Raw genomic sequence first — 23,020 nt, forward strand, 5'->3', positions numbered from 1 at the left:
ACCATATAGACTCAGAGTAGTACCATAGAGACTCAGAGTAGTACCATAGAGACTCAGAGTAGTACCATAGAGACTCAGAGTAGTACCACAGAGACTCAGAGTAGTACCATAGAGACTCAGAGTAGTACCATAGAGACTCAGAGTAGTACCATAGAGACTCAGAGTAGTACCATAGGGACTCAGAGTAGTACCATAGAGACTCAGTGGTACTTTATAGACTAGGAGTAGTATGGGTACCATAGAGAGCGCTCTGAGGTGCTTAGGGGGGAGAGCGAGGGGGGAGAAAGAGAGGTTGAGACCGCTGCTTACTATCTGTGGGTGAAGGAGAGAAAAAAGAGAGGAAAGAAAAGAGGAAGGAGACACAGAGGGGGGTACATACATACAGTAAAGCAGCATGGGACCAAGTCCTCTACGAAGGACACTATGATGTGTCCCATCTAATAACCCTGACACCTTGTAAATTATTCTACCTCTTTTTTCTCCTCCTCTGGGGAAGCAGGTCTCAGAGAGAAAGGCCCCATGGTAAGGCTGCAGCCCCACCCCCCCTCCATGACAGACTGAACCTAGTCCTCAGTAACACACACACACACGCACACCATGGCTGCAGGCTTCAGGGCTGCAGATCAACAGGCTGCAGTCTGGAGCTCTGGGCAGATGGTCTCCTTGTCTGAGTAATGGGAGCCTGCTGACCCTCTGCACTACTGAAAGATTCATGTGCTCTGGAGAGGACTAGCTGCCTTCTCTCTTTACCTCTCTCTCTCTCTCTGTATCTCCCCTTCTCCCTCTCTCTGTCTTTCCCCCTCTCTCTCTCTTCCTCCCCCAGGGCCATGAAGGTGGCAAGGAACTGCAGGTCAAGTCTGAGCCTCTGAGATGTAGAGAGAAGTTCAGCGTGGAGCGAGGCAGGGCTAATTGCCACGGTAACAGGTAAAGGACAACCTAGTCCCTGAGCGGAGGGAGATTAAATATAGATAGCAGGAGTAGAGGGCCTCAGAGGAGAGGGAACGAGAGAGAGGGAGAGTGAGAGGGGGAGAGAGGAGGGAATGAGAGCGCGAGAGACTGTATCTCTCCAGGGAAGACACTTTATAGGAGGTGTCGGTTCTCTCTCTCTCTCCCGCCACCTGAGGAATAATTGCCCTCTATTCTGTGTGAGTCATGCAGATCAGATGAAACCAGGCGAGTGAATTCTAATGAGTCTGGAGGAGGAGGATTCAACGTCTCAAAGTCAGAAGCGGCTCAACATTAAAGTTCACCTGCAGTACATCTGAGTGGGCCTGGGTGATTTCCTTACTATAAACTATCATTATACTACTACATAGAATGTGCGTTTATAACGTGGCTGAATCCCACGTTATAACTCCAGAGACTTATATGGATACTGTACACAACAAACTGCAATACACCGTCATCAACACGTATACATGTCATGTCGATGGAATAACACTGCCTGGTAGTGCAGGAGTGTGGCGAGTCTAGATATACGCAACGTAGATCGGTTCACCGTACCTGGTAGTGCATGAGTGTGTTGAGTCTCTTCCAGTCGTTCTCTATCTTGGTGGTGATGTCCTCGTCCTGCAGGACCACGCGGGCCATCCGCCCCTGACGCCACTCTGACGGGGCCAGAGAGAAGAGACGCTGCGTCAGTCACGCTGCCAGAAACACAATCACACGCAGACACACACACACACACCAACGCACCTACGCACACACGCAGATAACGCGCACATGAACATACACACATACAGTGTCCTCTAGTTTGTGTTTTCCATTTACTGTGGAAGCCTTTGTATCTTACGGTAACACCCTTTTTATAAGGTGTGAGCTGAGTTACCTACAACCAATTCAACTCAACAACACTGGTCTGCAGTATAAAGAGCTTCACAACCCTGTCTGTCTGTCTGTCTGTCTGTCTATTTAAGCAATAGGGCCAGAGGAGGTGTGGTATATGGCCAATATACCATTGCTAAGATCTGTTCTTAAGCACGATGCAACACAGTGTGCCTGGACACAGCCCTTAGCCGCGGTATATTGGCCATATATCACAAACTCCCGAGGTGCCTTATTGCTATTATAAACTGGTCATCAACGTAATTAGAGCAGTAAAAATAAATGTTTTATCATACCCATGGTATACGGTCTGATATACCATGGCTGTCAGCCAATCAGCATTCAGGGCTTGAACCACCCAGTTTATAATAGCCATTATTTCCTCTGGCAAGATGAGTGAAACTCTTAAGTTATTCCCTGACTGCAACTTCATTTGATTGGTGTTTCTGTGTCGCTACGAAGAGGCACACATCAGGAGCTTCCAAAGGACTCTTGAGAAAACACATTATCCAAATGAAGCCATATCAACAGCCATTCTGTTCTACAGACACACAGAGCACTCTGTGTACTCTGCTAGGTTAGAAGACGAGAGACCGCGCCTGGGTTGACTTGCATTTTAATGAAACATTACACACTAACAAGTTCATGATGTACGCTCAGTCAGCCTCGCCGGTTTAATTGGCACTCGTGTCAGTGATACGTTGTTGCATAACCATACGCATTCCACGGTCGGCGCGGCTACGGTGGAGTGGGGGAAACACACCGCAGAGGTAAGAAGCACTGACAGAGAAAATCCTCCCCGGAAAAGTGAGCCAAGCGGGAGGGGAAAGAGGAAGAGGAGGGATGGAGGGGGAACGTTGACCCGATAATGAAAAGATAATCAGTGTGTTGATGGGGAAATGGACGGGCAGCGTCGGGCATCACTGGGTAGTGATCATTGATTTTCTCCTCTGTTGACTGGACTTTATTACTTTGTGCCACTGCCAGCAGACACTGCTGCTCCAGGCACGACCCCCCCTCTCACCCTCCCTAGCGTTACCTAGGCGATAGTGATATGGAGAGATGGCCTCCTGTGGCTGGGGCCAGTGTGGTTGAAGGGCGTCGGGCACTCCTGATGGGAGGCTGGTGTTTCCATCTCCCTGGTGTGAAGTGAGAGCCCATGAGAAGACGGGGGAGGAGGAGCAGGAGATGTGGAGGTAACGGCGGTGTCGCCTCTCCAGGGCCGGGGTGGCAGACTGTGTAGGAGGCGGTGGGCCTGGCATGGTGGACCTGTGGTGCCCGTCTGTCAGCTCTTACCTGGGTCAGTCAGTCAGGCTACAGACTAGGGAGGGTGTGTGTGTGTGTGTGTGTGTGTGTATCTCTGTCTTACCCAGGTCCATGTCGACAGCGCGGGGCCTCTGTGAGTAGGGCATGTTCTTATAGCAGGCGTCCAGTATCTTCTCCTTGACCTGGGTGATGGTGTCACAGTTCAGCACCTTCACTGGGATCTCAGGACTGTTCTCGTTGTCAGGGTTCACACAGTTCAGGATCTGAAGGGGGAGACGGGAGAGGAGAGGGGGTTAAAGTGTGGGTGTGCGTGCTTGCGTATGAATGTAAGAGTGCCTGCATAAGTGTGCTCCGGTGTGTGTTTGCTATGCCGGTGCCTGTGTGTGTTTCAACGCCTCTTCGTGTGCGTTTCTGTGACTATGTGTGTATGTTAATGGGTCCTGTCACGGTCCGGTTGCCCCCCCCCCCTCTAAAATACTATTTCCACGCCCCCACCACCATCCTAAAATCTAATTTCACACCTTCGGCAGGACACCAATTTCCAGCTCTGTCAGGGTATTAGAGTAATGAGCCCAGTTCCCCGTCAGAGCAAACAGAGTTAAAGTCATGTCTTGTCTGTGACTGTCTTAGTGCTCCTGTCTCTGTCTCCACAGACCCCTGCTCTCCTGTTGGTGCAGCACTGACACCCACAGGATAATTAGCTGTCCAGGACACAGAGGGAAGCAAAACATGATGGTGTGTGTGTGAGAAAGATAAATATGTAGTCAGTAGAGTCCGAATGTGTGTGTGTGTGTGTGTGTGTGTGTGTGTGTGTGTGTGTGTGTGTGTGTGTGTGTGTGTGTGTGTGTGTGTGTGTGTGTGTGTGTGTGTGTGTGTGTGTGTGTGTGTGTGTGTGTGTGTGTGTGTGTGTGTGTGTGTGTGTGAGTGATTGCCTGAGTGGTACTGACCAGGGTCTTGTAGTCAATCTGCTGTCTGATCAGCTTGTCCTCACTGAGGGAGTAGCGCGCCTCTCCTGTGATGGAGTCTATAGGACCCTTCTCCATCTGCTGCTTGATGGCACAGTATAGCATGAACAGAGGCTCCCCAGCACACTCCTAGAGAGAGAGAGAGAGAGAGAGAGAGAGAGAGAGAGAGAGAGAGAGAGAGAGAGAGAGAGAGAGAGAGAGAGAGAGAGAGAGAGAGAGAGGGAGAGGGATAGAGGGAGAGCGAGAGAGAGAGAGAGAGGGAGAGCGAGAGGGAGAGAGAGGGAGAGAGAGAGGGAGAGAGAGAGAGGGGAGGAGAGAGAGAGAGAGAGAGAGGGATAGAAAGAGAGAGAGATAGAGAGAGAGGGAGAGAGAGAGAGAAGGGGAGGGATAGAAATAGAGAGGGGAGGGATAGAAATAGAGAAGGGGAGGGATAGAAATAGAGAGGGAGATAGAGAAGGGGAGGGAGAGAGAGAGAAGGGGAGGGATAGAAATAGAGAAGGGGAGGGAGAGAGAGAGAAGGGGAGGGATAGGGAGATAAAACACAGATTAACGACATAAAATGTATTCTCACTGCCACAGCCCTAGCTTACTAAAACTGCTAAACTGGAGGTTGCATTAGACTCACCTTGAGGAACCTGTGAAGAAGGAAGGCGAACCAGTTGGTGAGCATCTTCTCTGCAACGGACTCCGTTCTGAAGAAAGAGGGAAAATAATGTTTTATTAGTTCAGATCGGAATTCACCCTATCCTTTGATGCTGATGTTTCTTTCTCAAATGGATCCAATATCATCTCAGGGCAAAACATGGGAGGATGGAGGGAACGTGGAGGGTTGAGGATAAAACTGGAGCCAATGGAAGAAAAATAAAACAGTAGAAACAGGGGGAATGAGAGAAAGAGAAGAAAGAGAAAACAGTAGAAACAGGGGGAATGAGAGAAAGAGAAGAAAGAGAAAACAGTAGAAACAGGGGGAATGAGAGAAAGAGAAGAAAGAGAAAACAGTAGAAACAGGGGGAATGAGAGAAAGAGAAGAAAGAGAAAACAGTAGAAACAGGGGAATGAGAGAAGAAAGAGAAAAAGAGAAACAGTAGAAACAGGGGGAATGAGAGAAAGAGAAGAAAGAGAAAACAGTAGAAACAAGAGGGGGAATGAGAGAAAGGAAGAAAGAGAGAAACAGGGGGAATGAGAGAAAGAAAAGAAAGAGAAAACAGTAGAAACAGGGGGAATGAGAAGAAAGAGAAAACAGTAGAAACAGGGGGAATGAGAGAAAGAGAAGAAAAGAAAACAGTAGAAACAGGGGGAATGAGAGAAAGAGAAGAAAGAGAAAACAGTAGAAACAGGGGGAATGAGAGAAAGAGAAGAAAGAGAAAACAGTAGAAACAGGGGGAATGAGAGAAAGAGAAGAAAGAGAAAACAGTAGAAACAGGGGGAATGAGAGAAAGAGAAGAAAGAGAAAACAGTAGAAACAGGGGGAATGAGAGAAAGAGAAGAAAGAGAAAACAGTAGAAACAGGGGGAATGAGAGAAAGAGAAGAAAGAGAAAACAGTAGAAACAGGGGGAATGAGAGAAAGAGAAGAAAGAGAAAACAGTAGAAACAGGGGGAATGAGAGAAAGAGAAGAAAGAGAAAACAGTAGAAACAGGGGGAATGAGAGAAAGAGAAGAAAGAGAAAACAGTAGAAACAGGGGGAATGAGAGAAAGAGAAGAAAGAGAAAACAGTAGAAACAGGGGGAATGAGAGAAAGAGAAGAAAGAGAAAACAGTAGAAACAGGGGGAATGAGAGAAAGAGAAGAAAAGAAAACAGTAGAAACAGGGGGAATGAGAGAAAGAGAAGAAAGAGAAAACAGTAGAAACAGGGGGAATGAGAGAAAGAGAAGAAAGAGAAAACAGTAGAAACAGGGGGAATGAGAGAAAGAGAAGAAAAGAGAAAACAGTAGAAACAGGGGGAATGAGAGAAAGAGAAGAAAGAGAAAACAGTAGAAACAGGGGGAATGAGAGAAAGAGAAGAAAGAGAAAACAGTAGAAACAGGGGGAATGAGAGAAAGAGAAGAAAGAGAAAACAGTAGAAACAGGGGGAATGAGAGAAAGAGAAGAAAGAGAAAACAGTAGAAACAGGGGGAATGAGAGAAAGAGAAGAAAGAGAAAACAGTAGAAACAGGGGGAATGAGAGAAAGAGAAGAAAGAGAAAACAGTAGAAACAGGGGGAATGAGAGAAAGAGAAGAAAGAGAAAACAGTAGAAACAGGGGGGGAATGAGAGAAAGAGAAGAAAGAGAAAACAGTAGAAACAGGGGGAATGAGAGAAAGAGAAGAAAGAGAAAACAGTAGAAACAGGGGGAATGAGAGAAAGAGAAGAAAGAGAAAACAGTAGAAACAGGGGGAATGAGAGAAAGAGAAGAAAGAGAAAACAGTAGAAACAGGGGGAATGAGAGAAAGAAAACAGTAGAAACAGGGGGGGGAATGAGAGAAAGAGAAGAAAGAGAAAACAGTAGAAACAGGGGGAATGAGAGAAAGAGAAGAAAGAGAAAACAGTAGAAACAGGGGGAATGAGAGAAAGAGAAGAAAGAGAAAACAGTAGAAACAGGGGGAATGAGAGAAAGAGAAGAAAGAGAAAACAGTAGAAACAGGGGGAATGAGAATGAGAAGAGAAAGAGAAAACAGTAGAAACAGGGGGAATGAGAGAAAGAGAAGAAAGAGAAAACAGTAGAAACAGGGGGAATGAGAGAAAGAGAAGAAAGAGAAAACAGTAGAAACAGGGGGAAAGAGAAAGAGAGAGAAAGAGAAAACAGAGAAACAGGGGGAATGAGAGAAAGAGAAAACAGTAGAAACAGGGGGAATGAGAGAAAGAGAAGAAAGAGAAAACAGTAGAAACAGGGGGAATGAGAGAAAGAGAAGAAAGAGAAAACAGTAGAAACAGGGGGAATGAGAGAAAGAGAAAACAGTAGAAACAGGGGGAATGAGAGAAAAGAAGAAAGAAAACAGTAGAAACAGGGGGAATGAGAGAAAGAGAAGAAAGAGAAAACAGTAGAAACAGGGGGAATGAGAGAAAGAGAAGAAAAACAGTAGAAACAGGGGGAATGAGAGAAAGAGAAGAAAGAGAAAACAGTAGAAACAGGGGAATGTGAGAGAAAGAGAAAACAGTAGAAACAGGGGGAATGAGAGAAAGAGAAAACAGTAGAAACAGGGGGAATGAGAGAAAGAGAAAACAGTAGAAACAGGGGGAATGAGAGAAAGAGAAGAAAGAGAAAACAGTAGAAACAGGGGGAATGAGAGAAAGAGAAGAAAGAGAAAACAGTAGAAACAGGGGGAATGAGAGAAAGAGAAGAAAGAGAAAACAGTAGAAACAGGGGGAATGAGAGAAAGAGAAGAAAGAGAAAACAGTAGAAACAGGGGGAATGAGAGAAAGAGAAAACAGTAGAAACAGGGGGAATGAGAGAAAGAGAAGAAAGAGAAAACAGTAGAAACAGGGGGGGGAATGAGAGAAAGAGAAAACAGTAGAAACAGGGGGAATGAGAGAAAGAGAAAACAGTAGAAACAGGGAATGAGAGAAAGAGAAGAAAGAGAAAACAGTAGAAACAGGGGGAATGAGAGAAAGAGAAGAAAGAGAAAACAGTAGAAACAGGGGGAATGTGAGATAGAGAAGAAAGAGAAAACAGTAGAAACAGGGGGAATGAGAGAAAGAGAAAACAGTAGAAACAGGGGGAATGAGAGAAAGAGAAAACAGTAGAAACAGGGGGAATGAGAGAAAGAGAAGAAAGAGAAAACAGTAGAAACAGGGGGAATGAGAGAAAGAGAAGAAAGAGAAAACAGTAGAAACAGGGGGAATGAGAGAAAGAGAAGAAAGAGAAAACAGTAGAAACAGGGGGGGGAATGAGAGAAAGAGAAAACAGTAGAAACAGAAACAGGGGGAATGAGAGAAAGAGAAGAAAGAGAAAACAGTAGAAACAGGGGGAGAGAAAGAAGAAAGAGAAAACAGTAGAAACAGGGGGAATGAGAGAAAGAGAAGAAAGAGAAAACAGTAGAAACAGGGGGAATGAGAGAAAGAGAAAACAGTAGAAACAGAGAAAACAGTAGAAACAGGGGGAATGAGAGAAAGAGAAAACAGTAGAAACAGGGGGAATGAGAGAAAGAAAGAAAACAGTAGAAACAGGGGGAATGAGAGAAAGAGAAGAAAGAGAAAACAGTAGAAACAGGGGGAATGAGAGAAAGAGAAAACAGTAGAAACAGGGGGAATGAGAGAAAGCGAAGAAAGAGAAAACAGTAGAAACAGGGGGAATGAGAGAAAGAGAAAACAGTAGAAACAGGGGGAATGAGAGAAAGAGAAAACAGTAGAAACAGGGGGAATGAGAGAAAGAGAAAACAGTAGAAACAGGGGGGGGGAATGAGAGAAAGCGAAGAAAGAGAAAACAGTAGAAACAGGGGGAATGAGAGATAGAGAAGAAAGAGAAAACAGTAGAAACAGGGGAATGAGAGATAGAGAAGAAAGAGAAAACAGTAGAAACAGGGGGGGAATGAGAGAAAGAGAAAACAGTAGAAACAGGGGGAATGAGAGAAAAAGAGAAAACAGTAGAAACAGGGGGAATGAGAGAAAGAGAAGAAAGAGAAAACAGTAGAAACAGGGGGAATGAAAGAGAAAACAGTAGAAACAGGGGAATGAGAATGAGAGATAGAGAAAACAGTAGAAACAGGGGGAATGAGAGAAAGAGAAGAAAGAGAAAACAGTAGAAACAGGGGGAATGAGAGATAGAGAAGAAAGAGAAAACAGTAGAAACAGGGGGAATGTGAGATAGAGAAGAAAGAGAAAACAGTAGAAACAGGGGGAATGAGAGAAAGAGAAAACAGTAGAAACAGGGGGAATGAGAGAAAGAGAAAACAGTAGAAACAGGGGGAATGAGAGAAAGAGAAGAAAGAGAAAACAGTAGAAACAGGGGGAATGTGAGATAGAGAAGAAAGAGAAAAAACAGTAGAAACAGGGGGAATGAGAGAAAGAGAAAACAGTAGAAACAGGGGGAATGAGAGAAAGAGAAGAAAGAGAAAACAGTAGAAACAGGGGGAATGAGAGAAAGAGAAGAAAGAGAAAACAGTAGAAACGGGGGAATGAGAGAAAAGAGAAGAAAGAGAAAACAGTAGAAACAGGGGGGAGATGAGAGAAAGAGAAAACAGTAGAAACAGGGGGAATGAGAGAAAGAGAAGAAAGAGAAAACAGTAGAAACAGGGGGAATGAGAGAAAGAGAAGAAAGAGAAAACAGTAGAAACAGGGGGAATGAGAGAAAGAGAAGAAAGAGAAAACAGTAGAAACAGGGGGAATGAGAGAGAGAGAAGAAAGAGAAAACAGTAGAAACAGGGGGAATGAGAGAAAGAGAAGACAGTAGAAACAGGGGGAATGAGAGAAAGAGAAAACAGTAGAAACAGGGGGAATGAGAGAAAGAGAAGAAAGAGAAAACAGTAGAAACAGGGGGAATGAGAGAGAGAGAAGAAAGAGAAAACAGTAGAAACAGGGGGAATGAGAGAAAGAGAAGACAGTAGAAACAGGGGGAATGAGAGAAAGAGAAGAAAAAGCAGACAGAAAGGAATGGTTAACAAGCATGAAAACAGATGAAAGGGTTACTCTCTCCTTCTCTTTCTCCTCCAGAGGACCAACAGTACTACTACTGAATACCAACACAACACATCTTCTGAGAGCTGGCTAGCCGTGCTGGGAAAGCATAAACACACACAGTCTTCCACCTCAGACTCCCTCCTCTCTCCACATCACCTAAGCTTCACACACAGCTGTCGATTATTTTCCAGCTGTGTGATAGCTGTGTGTATTCTACCTGCTAACAACATCAGCTGTCATTACCACAGTCTCCAACCTGGACATGCTAAAAGCATATTTTCCCGTTGTTTGTCTGTCTGTCTGTCTGTCTGTCTGTCTGTGTGTGTGTGTGTGTGTATTGCTTGGGTACTCGAGTACCGCCGAGCCACTTTACAACCTGGTGCGTGTAGAGGGGGCCATACACCATACAGGCTGTACCAGTGGTGTACAGGGCTGATCTGAGGACAGGGATTAGGTAGGATGAGGATATAACGGGCAGGTATTTAACACGCCCACCTACGCTAAGCGTGGACCGGAAGGACAGACGGGCGGACGAACAGACAAAGGGACGGACAGTGTGAATAGATCAGAGATGATTGACACCTGTTCACATGGGAATAACTGAGCGAGCCGGCTCGTCATTGTGTGGAGAGGAGACCATGAGACGACGGTCTAAGAACCGTGTCCCACTTTTCTGCGACTGAGGAAGACGAGAGGCTAGAGGTTATCTCCATAGTAGCCCTTTGTTGTGGTTGATGTGGGGCCGAGGTGTGGTCGATGTGTGGCTGAGGTGTGGTCGAAAGTGTGGTCGAAAGTGTGGTCGAAAGTGTGGTCGAAAGTGTGGTCGATGTGTGGGTCGAGGTGTGGTCGATGTGTGGGTCGAGGTGTGGTCGAGGTGTTGTCGAGGTGTGGTCGAGGTGTGGTCGAGGTTCCTAACTGCTGGAGGCTGATCCTCCTGACTGCAGCAGACCACTGCAGTAGATGAAGGACTTCAGTGACTACTTGTTTGAAGTGGGCTGCAACAGACCACTGCAGTAGATGAAGGACTTCAGTGACTACTTATTTGAAGTGGGCTGCAGCAGACCACTGCAGTAGATGAAGGACTTCAGTGACTACTTGTTTGAAGTGGGCTGCAGTAGACCACTGCAGTAGATGAAGGACTTCAGTGACTACTTGTTTGAAGTGGGCTGCAGTAGACCACTGCAGTAGATGAAGGACTTCAGTGACTACTTGTTTGAAGTGGGCTGCAGTAGACCACTGCAGTAGATGAAGGACTTCAGTGACTACTTGTTTGAAGTGGCCTGCAGCAAGAGGGTGGAAGGAAGCTGGAGTTTTATTCACCCCATTTGAGCTGCAGGATGAGCAGGAAAAGGCCATACTTACGTCTGAAGGAGGGAGTGATTGTGTCCTCTTCGAGACACGCACACGCATCCACCTATTACCTCTCTCATCTCAACTACTACTCTCCACTAAGCCGTCATCCTCCACAATTATACGGACCCTTCATACTCTGTTTCCAAGCTGGGAAAAAAACCACACACATTTTGTTTTTGGACAATGTGCACATTTCCCTCTATAAGTCACAGCTCCTCCTCTATTCCGAAGAAGTTAATGGAAGCGATTAAGCATTTTAATAAGCTCAGCAAAGTCCCCGTGGAAGGAAAGTGAAATATAGGCTTTTCGCAACATTCCAGTTCCCTAATAGCCCATTCTAGCAGCGCAACGCATGGACACGAACCTCTTTAGAAAAACACAGAGGGGAAAAAGACTGAAGGCGATAGGAAACTAGCTACTGCTCTGTCGTTTAATTTGATAGACAGGGGAGAGAGACAGAGATATGCAAAGAGAGAGAAAACAGAAAGCTCTAAAAAAAGAGAGAGAGGGACAGGGGATGGAGTGAGAGCTCAGTGCACGCAGGTAGGGGATCATTAACGAATAACACAAGCCTCATGAAGGATGTCTCTAAAGGAAGACGGAAAGGGTTAGAGCTAGGTGAAGTGATGGGAGAGAACGAGAGAGAGAGAGAGAGAGAGAGAGAGAGAGAGAGAGAGAGAGAGAAAGAGAGAGAGAGAGAGAAGAGAGAAAGAGAGAGAGAGAGAGAGAGAGAGAGAGAGAGAGAGAGAGAGAGAGAGAGAACGAGAGAGAGAGAGAGAGAGAGAGAGAGAGAGAGAGGAAAAGAGACAGAGAACGAGAGAGAGGAAAAGAGACAGAGAACGTGAAAGAGAGCAAGATGACAAAAATGAGCCACAGCGTCTCGCTAAAAGGTTTGAAAGCAGATAAACACATTGGACTGGGAAAGTAAGCACTTTGAAGTCGGAAGGTTGTCAAAACTAAAGATGTTCCCATGTTCAGAAAGCCCTTCGGGGAAATCAATCGAATGTCCTGGCCTGTAGACTCGCAGGTAGAGACTCCACTACAGTCAGGGAGGGGGACAAAACTTGTCGACCTAAAGTCTTGGTCATTCTCTCAGAATGGAAAAGGATCCTCAAAACAACATGGGAGGTATGAATAGACTCCGTATATATAAAGCCGTGACCTCGTCGCTGTACTCTGGCCCGTGTCTCTGGGCCATTCATGGAAGCTATTCTCTGGCTCCTTTGTACTGGTCAAATGGTTACATGGTGAAAACATGTGGAGTTAGATTACAGAGTGGACTATGGGCATGTCGTTTTTGCTACTGTGAAACCATAACAACATAAGGCCACTGGCAGGGATGAGTACATAGCCACCCCCTCATTGCACTCATCATATAACTTTAGACAGGAGTTCATGTCTTCTGTGTGTGTGTGTGTGTGCATGTACAGTTGAAGTCGGAAGTTTACATACACCGTAGCCAAATCCATTTAAACTCAGTTTTTCACAATTCCTGACATTTAATCCGAGTAAAAATCCACTGTTTTAGGTCAGTTAGGATCACCACTTTATTTTAAGAATGTGAAATGTCAGAATAATAGTAGAGAGAATTATTTATTTCAGCTTTAATTTCTTTCATCACATTCCCAGTGGGTCAGATGTTCACATAGACCCAATTAGTATTTGGTAGCATTGCCTTTAAATTGTTTAACTTGGGTCAAACATTTCGGGTAGCCTTCCACAAACTTCCCACAATAAGATGGGTGAATTGTGGCCCATTCCACCAGACAGAGCTGGTGTAACTGAGTCAGGTTTGTAGGCCTCCTTGCTCACACACGCTTTTTCAGTTCTGCCCACATATTTTCTATAGGATTGAGGTCAGGGCTTTGTGATGGCCACTCCAATACCTTGACTTTGTTGTCCCTAAGCCATTTTGCCACAACGTTGGAAGTGTGCTTGTGGTCATTGTTCATTTGGAAGACCCATTTGCGACATCATTTTCTGGAATTTTCCAAGCTGTTTAAAGGCACAGTCAACTTGTGTATGTAAACTTCAGACTCACTAGAATTGTGATAGTGAATTATAAGTGAAATAATCTGTGTGTAAACAATTGACTTGTTTACACACAGATGACTTGTGTCATGCACAAAGTAGATATCCTAACCGACTTGCCAAAACTATAGTTTGTGAAACAGGAAATTTGTAGAGTGGTTGAAAAACAGGTTTTAAATGACTCCAACCTAAGTGTATGTAAACTTCTGACTACAACTGTATTTCTCTCTCTGTGTCTGTACGTTCTGTTGACTTTCCCCATAACATCCAACACGGTTGTTTGTTCCACCACAGTGAATCCCATTAAGCAGCTTTACTCACTGAGATCCTGCTCTTTCCTTCCCTGAGAGACATGTACCAATGTTCAGCAGGCTATTCCTAAGATCAATACATAGAATTATACTTCAGTTGTAGTAACAGGGTGAGTATACGGTTAACAAACTTTTGTTTGAACAGTTCATACGGTCTATCATTTATACCTCTGTGAAGAATAGGTGAAATAGTAACATACTAGCAGTTCGTAAATGATTGACCTATTGATGTGACGCTCGTCTTCATCTAAAGAGAAAGAGTTGTGTGTGTGTGTGTGTGTGAGCGAGAGATAGGAAGAGAGAGAGAGAGAGCAGAGTAAATGCTAATTACGGTGTGAACAGGCGTGTTGCATGTCTAATGTACCCTGGTAACCCCAAAACACCTTTCACACAAGATCACACTGGCCAAGACTGGTGCCCATCGGCTTCCTCCCTCTCCTAGTTTCCCCTTCCTCCACCTCTCACCCTCTGCTTTCATCTCTCCATCTCCCTCTCCATCCTCCTCTTCTCCCTTTGGCTTCTTTTCTCTCACTCTGCCTCACCCTCTGCTTTCATCTCTCCATCTCCCTCTCCATCCTCCTCCTCTCCCTTTGGCTTCTTTTCTCTCACTCTGCCTCACCCTCTGCTTTCATCTCTCCATCTCCCTCTCCATCCTCCTCCTCTCCCTTTGGCTTCTTTTCTCTCACTCTGCCTCACCCTCTGTTTTCATCTCTCCATCTCCCTCTCCATCCTCCTCCTCTCCCTTTGGCTTCTTTTCTCTCACTCTGCCTCTCACCCTCTTCACCTCCCTTCTCTCTCTCTCTCTCTCTCTCTCTCTCTCTGCGGTGGGACGGGCCAAAAGCTAGCGTGACACTCCATCATCACCTGGAGACCGCCTCAATGACTAAAAAGGTCCAATCAGATCCTATTGCTGACCTGTCTGAGAGAAAAGCCCTGCTGCCCTCCTCGTCCATGGGCCCCCAGCCCCCCCTGACACGTAGCTACCCCACTATTGCCTCACTCACACACCGGTAGAGTCTGTGGTCAACACACACATCTGCGCTCGCGCGCACACGTCAGCGGACACACGCGTTGAGTGCACATACACGTATACACAGGCATTGGCACATGCAAACACGCACGCACACACACAAACATACTTCCATGACATGTGTGGGAATGCCTTCGGGCAGTGCTGTCTAAAGTGTGTGTGTACCTACTACTGTATATCTTCAGCCTCTGCTAAAGGACCCATCGGGAGCCTCTGCTAAAGGACCCATCGGGAGCGTCTGCTAAAGGACCCATCGGGAGCGTCTGCTAAAGGACCCATCGGGAGCCTCTGCTAAAGGACCCATCAGGAGCCTCTGTTAAAGGACCCATCAGGAGCCTCTGTTAAAGGACCCATCAGGAGCCTCTGCTAAAGGACCCATCAGGAGCCTCTGCTAAAGGACCAATCAGGAGCCTCTGCTAAAGGACCCATCAGGAGCCTCTGCTAAAGGCCTCCATGACATTACATGTTACTCGTGCACTTCCCTATGGCCCTCCTGGAGGCTCACCAAGCTGTCTACTGTCCCTCCCACTCTGAGATGTACAGATATACGCAGAACAGTACAGTGCGTCCCAAACCCTTATTTCCTATGTAGAGTCCATCGGGCTCCAGTCAAAAGTAGTGCACTATATAGGAAATAGGGTGCCATCTGGCACACAGCCAGGCAAGACATCAGGAGAGAAAGGGATGGAAGGTAGAGCTGGACTAATTCATGAATAGGTAGAGAGGGTTCAGGCCTAAACACAATAACAAGCCCAGCCTTCCTGCTATCAGCTGCTAATTGATGAGCTGCCATCAGAGCAGAACAAAGACTATTAAACAGGAGAACCGAAAACAACGCCTAGGCTACCCCCCCCCCACCATGAATGACAACACCAACGATCACTGAGGGTTACAGAGATGCTCCACTTCACTACGAGGTAGAGGGTTTCTCTCTGTTTCTCGGCCAAACGTCAAGAAAAAAAGAAGCCGTGTGTCCAAACGGTAATCCTGAAAATGATTTTGAAGAAAGGGAACGTTCTGTTAGGAAACTAAATGAATGTTGACGTCTGAAGGCCAGACCAGCAGGACCTGAGGATGAATGCATTGTGTTCCTAATGACGGGAGATGATGGAAACTACAGGGCAGCGTTGAGGTGTTTAAAACATTATCCAGGTCTATTTACCTCTGCCTGTCAGTAGCCTCTCTCCTATCCTTTCTCTCCCATTTATTCACTCTGACTATTAACAATACTGATAATGGGATTTATACGTTCATATGAATGATTCGAATATTCCACCCTGAACCCATATGATTGTATGAAATTGGTTAAGAATCATGATGAAATTGATTAGAATCATGTGATTATTGTAATGATGAAATTGATTAGAATCGTGTGATTATTGTAATGATGTGCGTGGTTTAAGTCAGTAGAATTATATAGCTGTATGTGTCGTGTATGTCTATTATGGCATCTTAAAGCCAGACTGTCTGAGCAAAATTCGGTGCCGACCTTGGCTGGGGCCACTGAGAGTACTTCCCAGGGTCTCCCTATCTTGAGGGAGGACGGGGAGTAAGTCACGGAGTCCCCTAATCTTTGTCGGCTGGGTAGCAGGACATTGTGTGGTAATGCTAGTGTGAATGTGCGTGCGTGAGACGCCAGTGTAAAATGAATTGCTGTGTACAACAGACCAACGCTCTCGTGAATGAACCTTTTTGACTATTTTAGCTGGGCCTCCGTCTGTTTCATTCGACCAGGATCTTACAAATTCTGGTTTGCAGACTGAGTAGTATAATTGAATTGGGTTATGAACCTTGAGAACATCATTCTCCTAACAAATACTGAACATCGTAGACAATTAGTATTGGAGTCTGGATTAAGAATAGTCTGTCATATGAGGAGGCCAGTCCTTGTGTCCTTCTCACACTGCTGGGCTAGAGAACCGGAGCTGAATCCTCAACACCGGGGATGGTCACCTGGTCACCTGCTAAGATGGCAGCCATTACGCTAAAAGATTTAGCACAACGGCCTGAGTCGTGCGGAAAACAATCGAGATAGGAGACAGAAGTTGGGCTGCTGCTGAATGTTTCATGAGGAGCCAGAGTTTAAGAGTTTAGAGGATAAGTGAGACTGACAGTGGACTACAAGACTAAGAGGAGGGAGAGAGAGAGAGATGAGGGAAGGAGAGAGAGAGAGAGAGAGAGAGAGAGAGAGAGAGAGATGAAGGAGAGAGAGAGATGAAGGAAGGAGAGATGAAGGAGAGAGAGAGATGAAGGAAGAGAGAGGGAGAGAGAGAGGAGGAGAGATGAAGGAGAGAGAGATGAGGAGAGAGAGAGATGAAGGAAGGAGAGATGAAGAAGAGAGAGAGAGATGAAGGATGAGAGAGAGAGATGGAGAGAGAGAGATGAAGGAAGGAGAGATAGAAAGAGAGAGAGAGATGAAGGAAGGAGAAGAGAGAGAGAGAGAGATGAAGGGAAGGAGAGAGAGAGAGAGAGATGAAGGAAGGAGAGAGAGATGAAGGAAGAGAGAGATGAAGGAAGAGAGAGATGAAGGAAGAGAGAGATGAAGGAAGGAAGGAGAAGAGAGATGAAGGAAGGAAGGAGGAGGGAGAGAGATGAAGGAAGGAGAGAGGAGAGAGATGAAGGAAGGAGAGAAGGAGAGAGAGAGATGAAGGGAGAGGAGGAGAGAAGGGAGAGAGATGAAGGAAGGAAGGAGAGAGGAAGGGGAGAGAGATGAAGGAAGATGAGAAGGAGGGAGAGAGATGAAGGAAGGAGAGGAGAGAGAGATGAAGGAAGGAGAGCGAGAGAGAGATGAAGGAAGGAATGAAGGGAGAGAGATGAAGGAAGGAGAGAGATGAAGGAAGGAAGGAAGGAAGGAAGGAAGGAAGGAAGGAAGGAAGGAAGGAAGGAGAGAGATGAAGGAAGGAAGGAGAGAGATGAAGGAAGGAGAGAGAGATGAAGGAAGGAGAGAGAGAGAGAGAGATGAAGGAAGGAGAGAGGGGAGAGAGAGATGAAGGAAGGAGAGGAGGGAGAGAGAGAGATGAAGGAAGGAAGAGAGGGAGAGAGAGATGAAGGAAGGAGAGAGGGAGAGAGATGAAGGAAGGAGAGCGAGAGAGAGATGAAGGAAGGAGAGAGAGAGAGATGAAGGAAGGAAGGAGAGAGAGATGAAGGAAGGAAGGAGAGATGAGAGATGAAGGAAGGAAGGAGAGAGAGAGATGAAGGAAGGAGAGAAAGAGAGAGATGATGGAAGGAGAGAGAGAGAGATGAAGGAAGGAGAGAGAGAGAGATGAAGGAAGGAGAGAGAGATAGAGATGAAGGAAGGAGAGAAAGAGAGATGAAGGAAAGGAAGGAAGGAGAAAGAGAGATGAAGGAAGGAAGAGAGAGATGAAGGAAGGAGAGAGAGAGATGAAGGAAGGAAGGAGAGAGAGATGAAGGAAGGAAGAGAGAGGGATGAAGGAAGGAGAGAGAGAGATGAAGGAAGATGAAGAGAAGAGGGAGATGAAGGGAAGAGATGAAGGAAGGAAGGGAGATGAAGGAAGGCGAAAGGGAGATGAAGGAAGGAGAGAGAGAGATGAAGGAAGGACCACCCTGTTGAAGAAGAACTCTACTGCAATGAAGGAAAGGTAAAACGTTGTCTATTTGAGGCTCAAAAAGGCTTCTGAAGTTTGCAATTTCTACTTTAACATTCTAGATTTGACTTTCCTTCACGAAAAATGTATCAAACCCTACAAAAAACGTCCACTAATTATAATCCACATAATAATTTACATTTCCCGTTATTTTCCTGCCGTAGCAAACAGACCCAAATTAAACCCTCAATTGGTACAACTCTCTTCCCATCTTTGCTGAGAATTCAAAGCATATTTCTACACAAGAGAAGTCATTGTTGATCAAATGAATGTCTTTGCCATTGTAAATGAAGTACGTATTATCTTGATGAATGGAATCAATACAATTGGTAGATGAATGCACCATTCTGGTCCCCTCCTTAAGGGATCCATATTTCATCAACATCCTCCCATTATTTTCAACCTCCACTATCTCTTCCCCTTCCAGTATGCCCATAGCAGTTGTGTGAGTGAGTATGTGTGTGTGTACGCGTGTGTGTACGCGTAATCTGTGCCTAGAGCGCGCGCGTGTGTGTAGCAGTGTGTGTGTCTCCTACCGACGCAGCAGCAGCTTGGGGTGGTTCTTGCTCTCCAGGTTCTTGTCGATGAGGTCAGAGAGCAGGTGTTTGAGCACGTCGGTGGCGTACTCCAGTTTGCCCTGCAGCGCCGTCATGATGAGCGACGCCACGTTGCCGCGGTCGCGCATGGAGAAGGAGCGCTGGAGCTCCAGAGTCCTGATGAAGGTCAGCAGGAACACCTTGTTGTTGATGAGCTGAGCGAAGAGCTTCAGAGCCTTCTCTGTGCTCAGCTGACCGTTACCCGACACCTGCACACAGACCAGGCCGTGACACAGAGGGTTAATACACACTGTACCACACCCATGACATCGAGAGGTTGATAAACACGCTCACACATATTCCCATTGGAAAATGCTTGTCATAACTGCTACAGTGTATACTTCGTCCCTATTGGACCTTCTGCCCTGAATGAGGTCTCTGTGTCCCTTATAAAGTCAACGTGTCCAGCAACTCAAACTCACGCTCTACTCTCCTGCAGTTATGACGAAGCCCAGCGTGTTCCAGTCAGAGTGAGGGTATTGAGTGTGTTCCAGTCAGAGTGAGTGTATTGAGTGTGTTCCAGTCAGAGTGAGGGTATTGAATGTGTTCCAGTCAGAGTGAGTGTATTGAGTGTGTTCCAGTCAGAGTGAGGTTATTTAGTGTGCTCCAGTCAGATTGAGGGTATTGAGTGTGTTCCAGTCAGAGTGAGGGTATTGAGTGTGTTCCAGTCAGAGTGAGGGTATTGAGTGTGTTCCAGTTAGAGTGAGGGTATTGAGTGTGTTCCAGTCAGAGTGAGTGTGTTGAGTGTGTTCCAGTCAGAGTGAGGGTATTGAGTGTGTTCCAGTCAGAGTGAGGGTATTGAGTGTGTTCCAGTCAGAGTGAGGGTATTGAGTGTGTTCCAGTCAGAGTGAGGGTATTGAGTGTGTTCCAGTCAGAGTGAGGTTATTTAGTGTGCTCCAGTCAGATTGAGGGTATTGCGTGTGTTCCAGTCAGAGTGAGGGTATTGAGTGTGTTCCAGTTAGAGTGAGGGTATTGAGTGTGTTCCAGTCAGAGTGAGTGTGTTGAGTGTGTTCCAGTCAGAGTGAGGGTATTGAGTGTGTTCCAGTTAGAGTGAGGGTATTGAGTGTGTTCCAGTCAGAGTGAGTGTGTTGAGTGTGTTCCAGTCAGAGTGAGGGTATTGAGTGTGTTCCAGTCAGAGTGAGGTTATTTAGTGTGTTCCAGTCAGAGTGAGGGTATTGAGTGTGTTCCAGTCAGAGTGAGTGTGTTGAGTGTGTTCCAGTCAGAGTGAGGGTATTGAGTGTGTTCCAGTCAGAGTGAGGGTATTGAGTGTGTTCCAGTCAGAGTGAGGGTATTGAGTGTGTTCCAGTCAGAGTGAGGGTATTGAGTGTGTTCCAGTTAGAGTGAGGGTATTGAGTGTGTTCCAGTCAGAGTGAGGGTGTTGAGTGTGTTCCAGTCAGGGTGAGTGTATTGAGTGTGTTCCAGTCAGAGTGAGTGTATTGAGTGTGTTCCAGTCAGAGTGAGGGTATTGAGTGTGCTCCAGTCAGAGTGAGTGTGTTGAGTGTGTTCCAGTCAGAGTGAGGGTATTGAGTGTGTTCCAGTCAGAGTGAGGGTATTGAGTGTGCTCCAGTCAGAGTGAGTGTGTTGAGTGTGTTCCAGTCAGAGTGAGGGTATTGAGTGTGTTCCAGTCAGAGTGAGGGTATTGAGTGTGTTCCAGTCAGAGTGAGGATATTGAGTGTGTTCCAGTCAGAGTGAGGGTATTGAGTGTGTTCCAGTCAGAGTGAGGGTATTGAGTGTGCTCCAGTCAGTTTATCCCCAGCAGAGGAGGTGGGTCCCATGGCCGCCAGTGAACAGGACATTACCCACGTCATTACTCCCGATGAAGGAGCTGCTGGTGGGTGAAATAGAGTGTGCTGGGACCCTGTACTGGGACCTATGTGTGTGTGTGTGTATGTGTGTGTGTGTGTGTGTGTGTGTGTGTGTGTGAGTGTGAGGCCAGAGGGTAGAGAGGCAGAGCTGCATACTGGTATCAGTCTCCCTCTGGGCACTGTGGTGCTTATGGAGGGCATGCCGCAGGGGAGTGATGTTGAAGCTCTCACCATTTCCCCTCTCTCTCTTCCCTCTCCCTTTTTCACTTCTTCATCAATTCTCAATTCCCTCCCTCCCTCCCTCCCTCCCTCCCTCCCTCCCTCCCTCCCTCCCTCCCTCCCTCCCTCCCTCCCTCCCTCCCTCCCTCCCTCCCTCCCTCCCTCCCTCCTTCCCTCCCTCTCTTTAACTCTCCCAAACTCTCCCATTCCCCCCTCTCCATTTTCTCTCCCTCTCCCCCCTCCAGTCTCTCCGTACCTCCAGTTCTCTGAGAACAGGGTGGTCCTCGATGCCAGGGAAGAGGACTCTCATGGCGTAGGTCCTGTAGTCCAGGTGAGGGATACCAGCTCTGTCCAGATCACTGGTCAGCTCATTGATGTCCGTCTGCAGCTCAGCAAATGCTGGTGGGGGGGTAGACAGAGCAGACATGAGCAGGGCTGTTAGTATAGATCAACTGATTCCAGACCTGCAAGTTTAAAATCTACCTGAAACTATGGAGCACATCTACAGTGGGGAGAACAAGTATTTGATACACTGCTGATTTTGCAGGTTTTCCTACTTACAAAGCATGTAGAGGTCTGTAATTTTTATCATAGGTACACTTCAACTGTGAGAGATGGAATCTAAAACAAAAATCCAGAAAATCACATTGTATGATTTTTAAGTAATTAATTAGCATTTTATTGCATGACATAAGTATTTGATCACCTACCAACCAGTAAGAATTCCGGCTCTCACAGACCTGTTAGTTTTTCTTTAAGAAGCCCTCCTGTTCTCCACTCATTACCTGTATTAACTGCACCTGTTTGAACTTGTTCCCTGTATAAAAGACACCTGTCCACACACTCAATCAAACAGACTCCAACCTCTCCACAATGGCCAAGACCAGAGAGCTGTGTAAGGACATCAGGGTTAAAATTGTAGACCTGCACAAGGCTGGGATAGGCTACAGGACAATAGGCAAGCAGCTTGGTGAGAAGGCAACAACTGTTGGCGCAATTATTAGAAAATGGAAGAAGTTCAAGATGACGGTCAATCACCCTCGGTCTGGGGCTCCATGCAAGATCTCACCTCGTGGGGCATCAATGATTATGAGGAAGGTGAGGGATCAGCCCAGAACTATACGGCAGGACCTGGTCAATGACCTGAAGAGAGCTGGGACCACAGTCTCAAAGAAAACCATTAGTAACACACTAAGCCGTCATGGATTAAAATCCTGCAGCGCACGCAAGGTCCCCCTGCTCAAGCCAGCGCATGTCCAGGCTCGTCTGAAGTTTGCCAATGACCATCTGGATGATCCAGAGGAGGAATGGGAGAAGGTCATGTGGTCTGATGAGACAAAAATAGAGCTTTTTGGTCTAAACTCCACTCGCTGTGTTTGGAGGAAGAAGGATGAGTACAACCCCAAGAACACTATCCCAACCATGAAGCATGGAGGTGGAAACATCATTCTTTGGGGATGCTTTTCTGCAAAGGGAACAGGACGACTGCACCGTATTGAGGGGAGGATGGATGGGGTCATGTATCGCGAGATCTTGGCCAACAACTTCCTTCCCTCAGTAAGAGCATTGAAGATGGGTCGTACCTGGGTCTTCCAGCATGACAACGACCCGAAACACACAGCCAGGGCAACTAAGGAGTGGCTCCGTAAGAAACATCTCAAGGTCCTAGCCAGTCTCCAGACATGAACCCAATAGAACATCTTTGGAGGGAGCTGAAAGTCTGTATTGCCCAGCGACAGCCCCGAAACCTGAAGGATCTGGAGAAGGTCTGTATGGAGGAGTGGGACAAAATCCCTGCTGCAGTGTGTGCAAACCTGGTCAAGAACTACAGGAAACGTATGATCTCTGTAATTGCAAACAAAGGTTTCTGTACCAAATATTAAGTTCTGCTTTTCTGATGTATCAAATACTTATGTCATGCAATAAAATGCTAATGAATTACTTAAATATCATACAATGTGATTTTCTGGATTTTCACAGTTGAAGTGTACCTATGATAACAATTACAGACCTCTACATGCTTTGTAAGTCAGAAAACCTGCAAAATTGGCAGTGTATCAAATACTTGTTCTCCCCACTGTACATGCATAAATCACACACATAACAACCCCCCCCCAAACACACACACACACACACACACACACACACACACACACACACACACACACACACACACACACACACACACACACACATAACAACCCCCAAACACACACACAACAACCCCCTCCAAACACACACACACATTCCCTTCCGGTGGCCAGTAAATTGGCTGTACTGTACAGTATCTGAGCTCCTGTGTGTCGGTCCCCTGCTGTTAGCAGCTGCAGGTGAGAGGTGGTTAATTGGCCCCATCCTGACTGAGTCCAGCACTGCCCTGAGGGAGATCCCTTAGCCTCTCTACAGCCAATCACAGCCATAT

At 46.4% G+C, this 23,020-nt stretch overlaps 1 protein-coding gene across 1 annotated transcript in view; it reads right to left on the reverse strand.

The window, feature by feature from the left end:
• LOC112221520 (plexin-A2-like) overlaps nucleotides 1–23,020 on the reverse strand; it is a 314,405-nt gene that overhangs the window by 18,553 nt on the left and 272,832 nt on the right. Inside the window, exons 21-26 of the mRNA XM_042303787.1 lie at nucleotides 20,855–20,997; nucleotides 18,515–18,783; nucleotides 4,681–4,747; nucleotides 4,038–4,184; nucleotides 3,194–3,353; nucleotides 1,504–1,607 (exon numbers count right to left, since the gene is read on the reverse strand). Coding sequence (XP_042159721.1) covers nucleotides 1,504–1,607; nucleotides 3,194–3,353; nucleotides 4,038–4,184; nucleotides 4,681–4,747; nucleotides 18,515–18,783; nucleotides 20,855–20,997 — 890 coding nt within the window. The remainder of the gene's footprint in view (nucleotides 1–1,503; nucleotides 1,608–3,193; nucleotides 3,354–4,037; nucleotides 4,185–4,680; nucleotides 4,748–18,514; nucleotides 18,784–20,854; nucleotides 20,998–23,020) is intronic.

Source organism: Oncorhynchus tshawytscha, linkage group LG22 (genome assembly GCF_018296145.1).
Source record: "Oncorhynchus tshawytscha isolate Ot180627B linkage group LG22, Otsh_v2.0, whole genome shotgun sequence".
Classification (NCBI taxonomy): domain Eukaryota; kingdom Metazoa; phylum Chordata; class Actinopteri; order Salmoniformes; family Salmonidae; genus Oncorhynchus; species Oncorhynchus tshawytscha.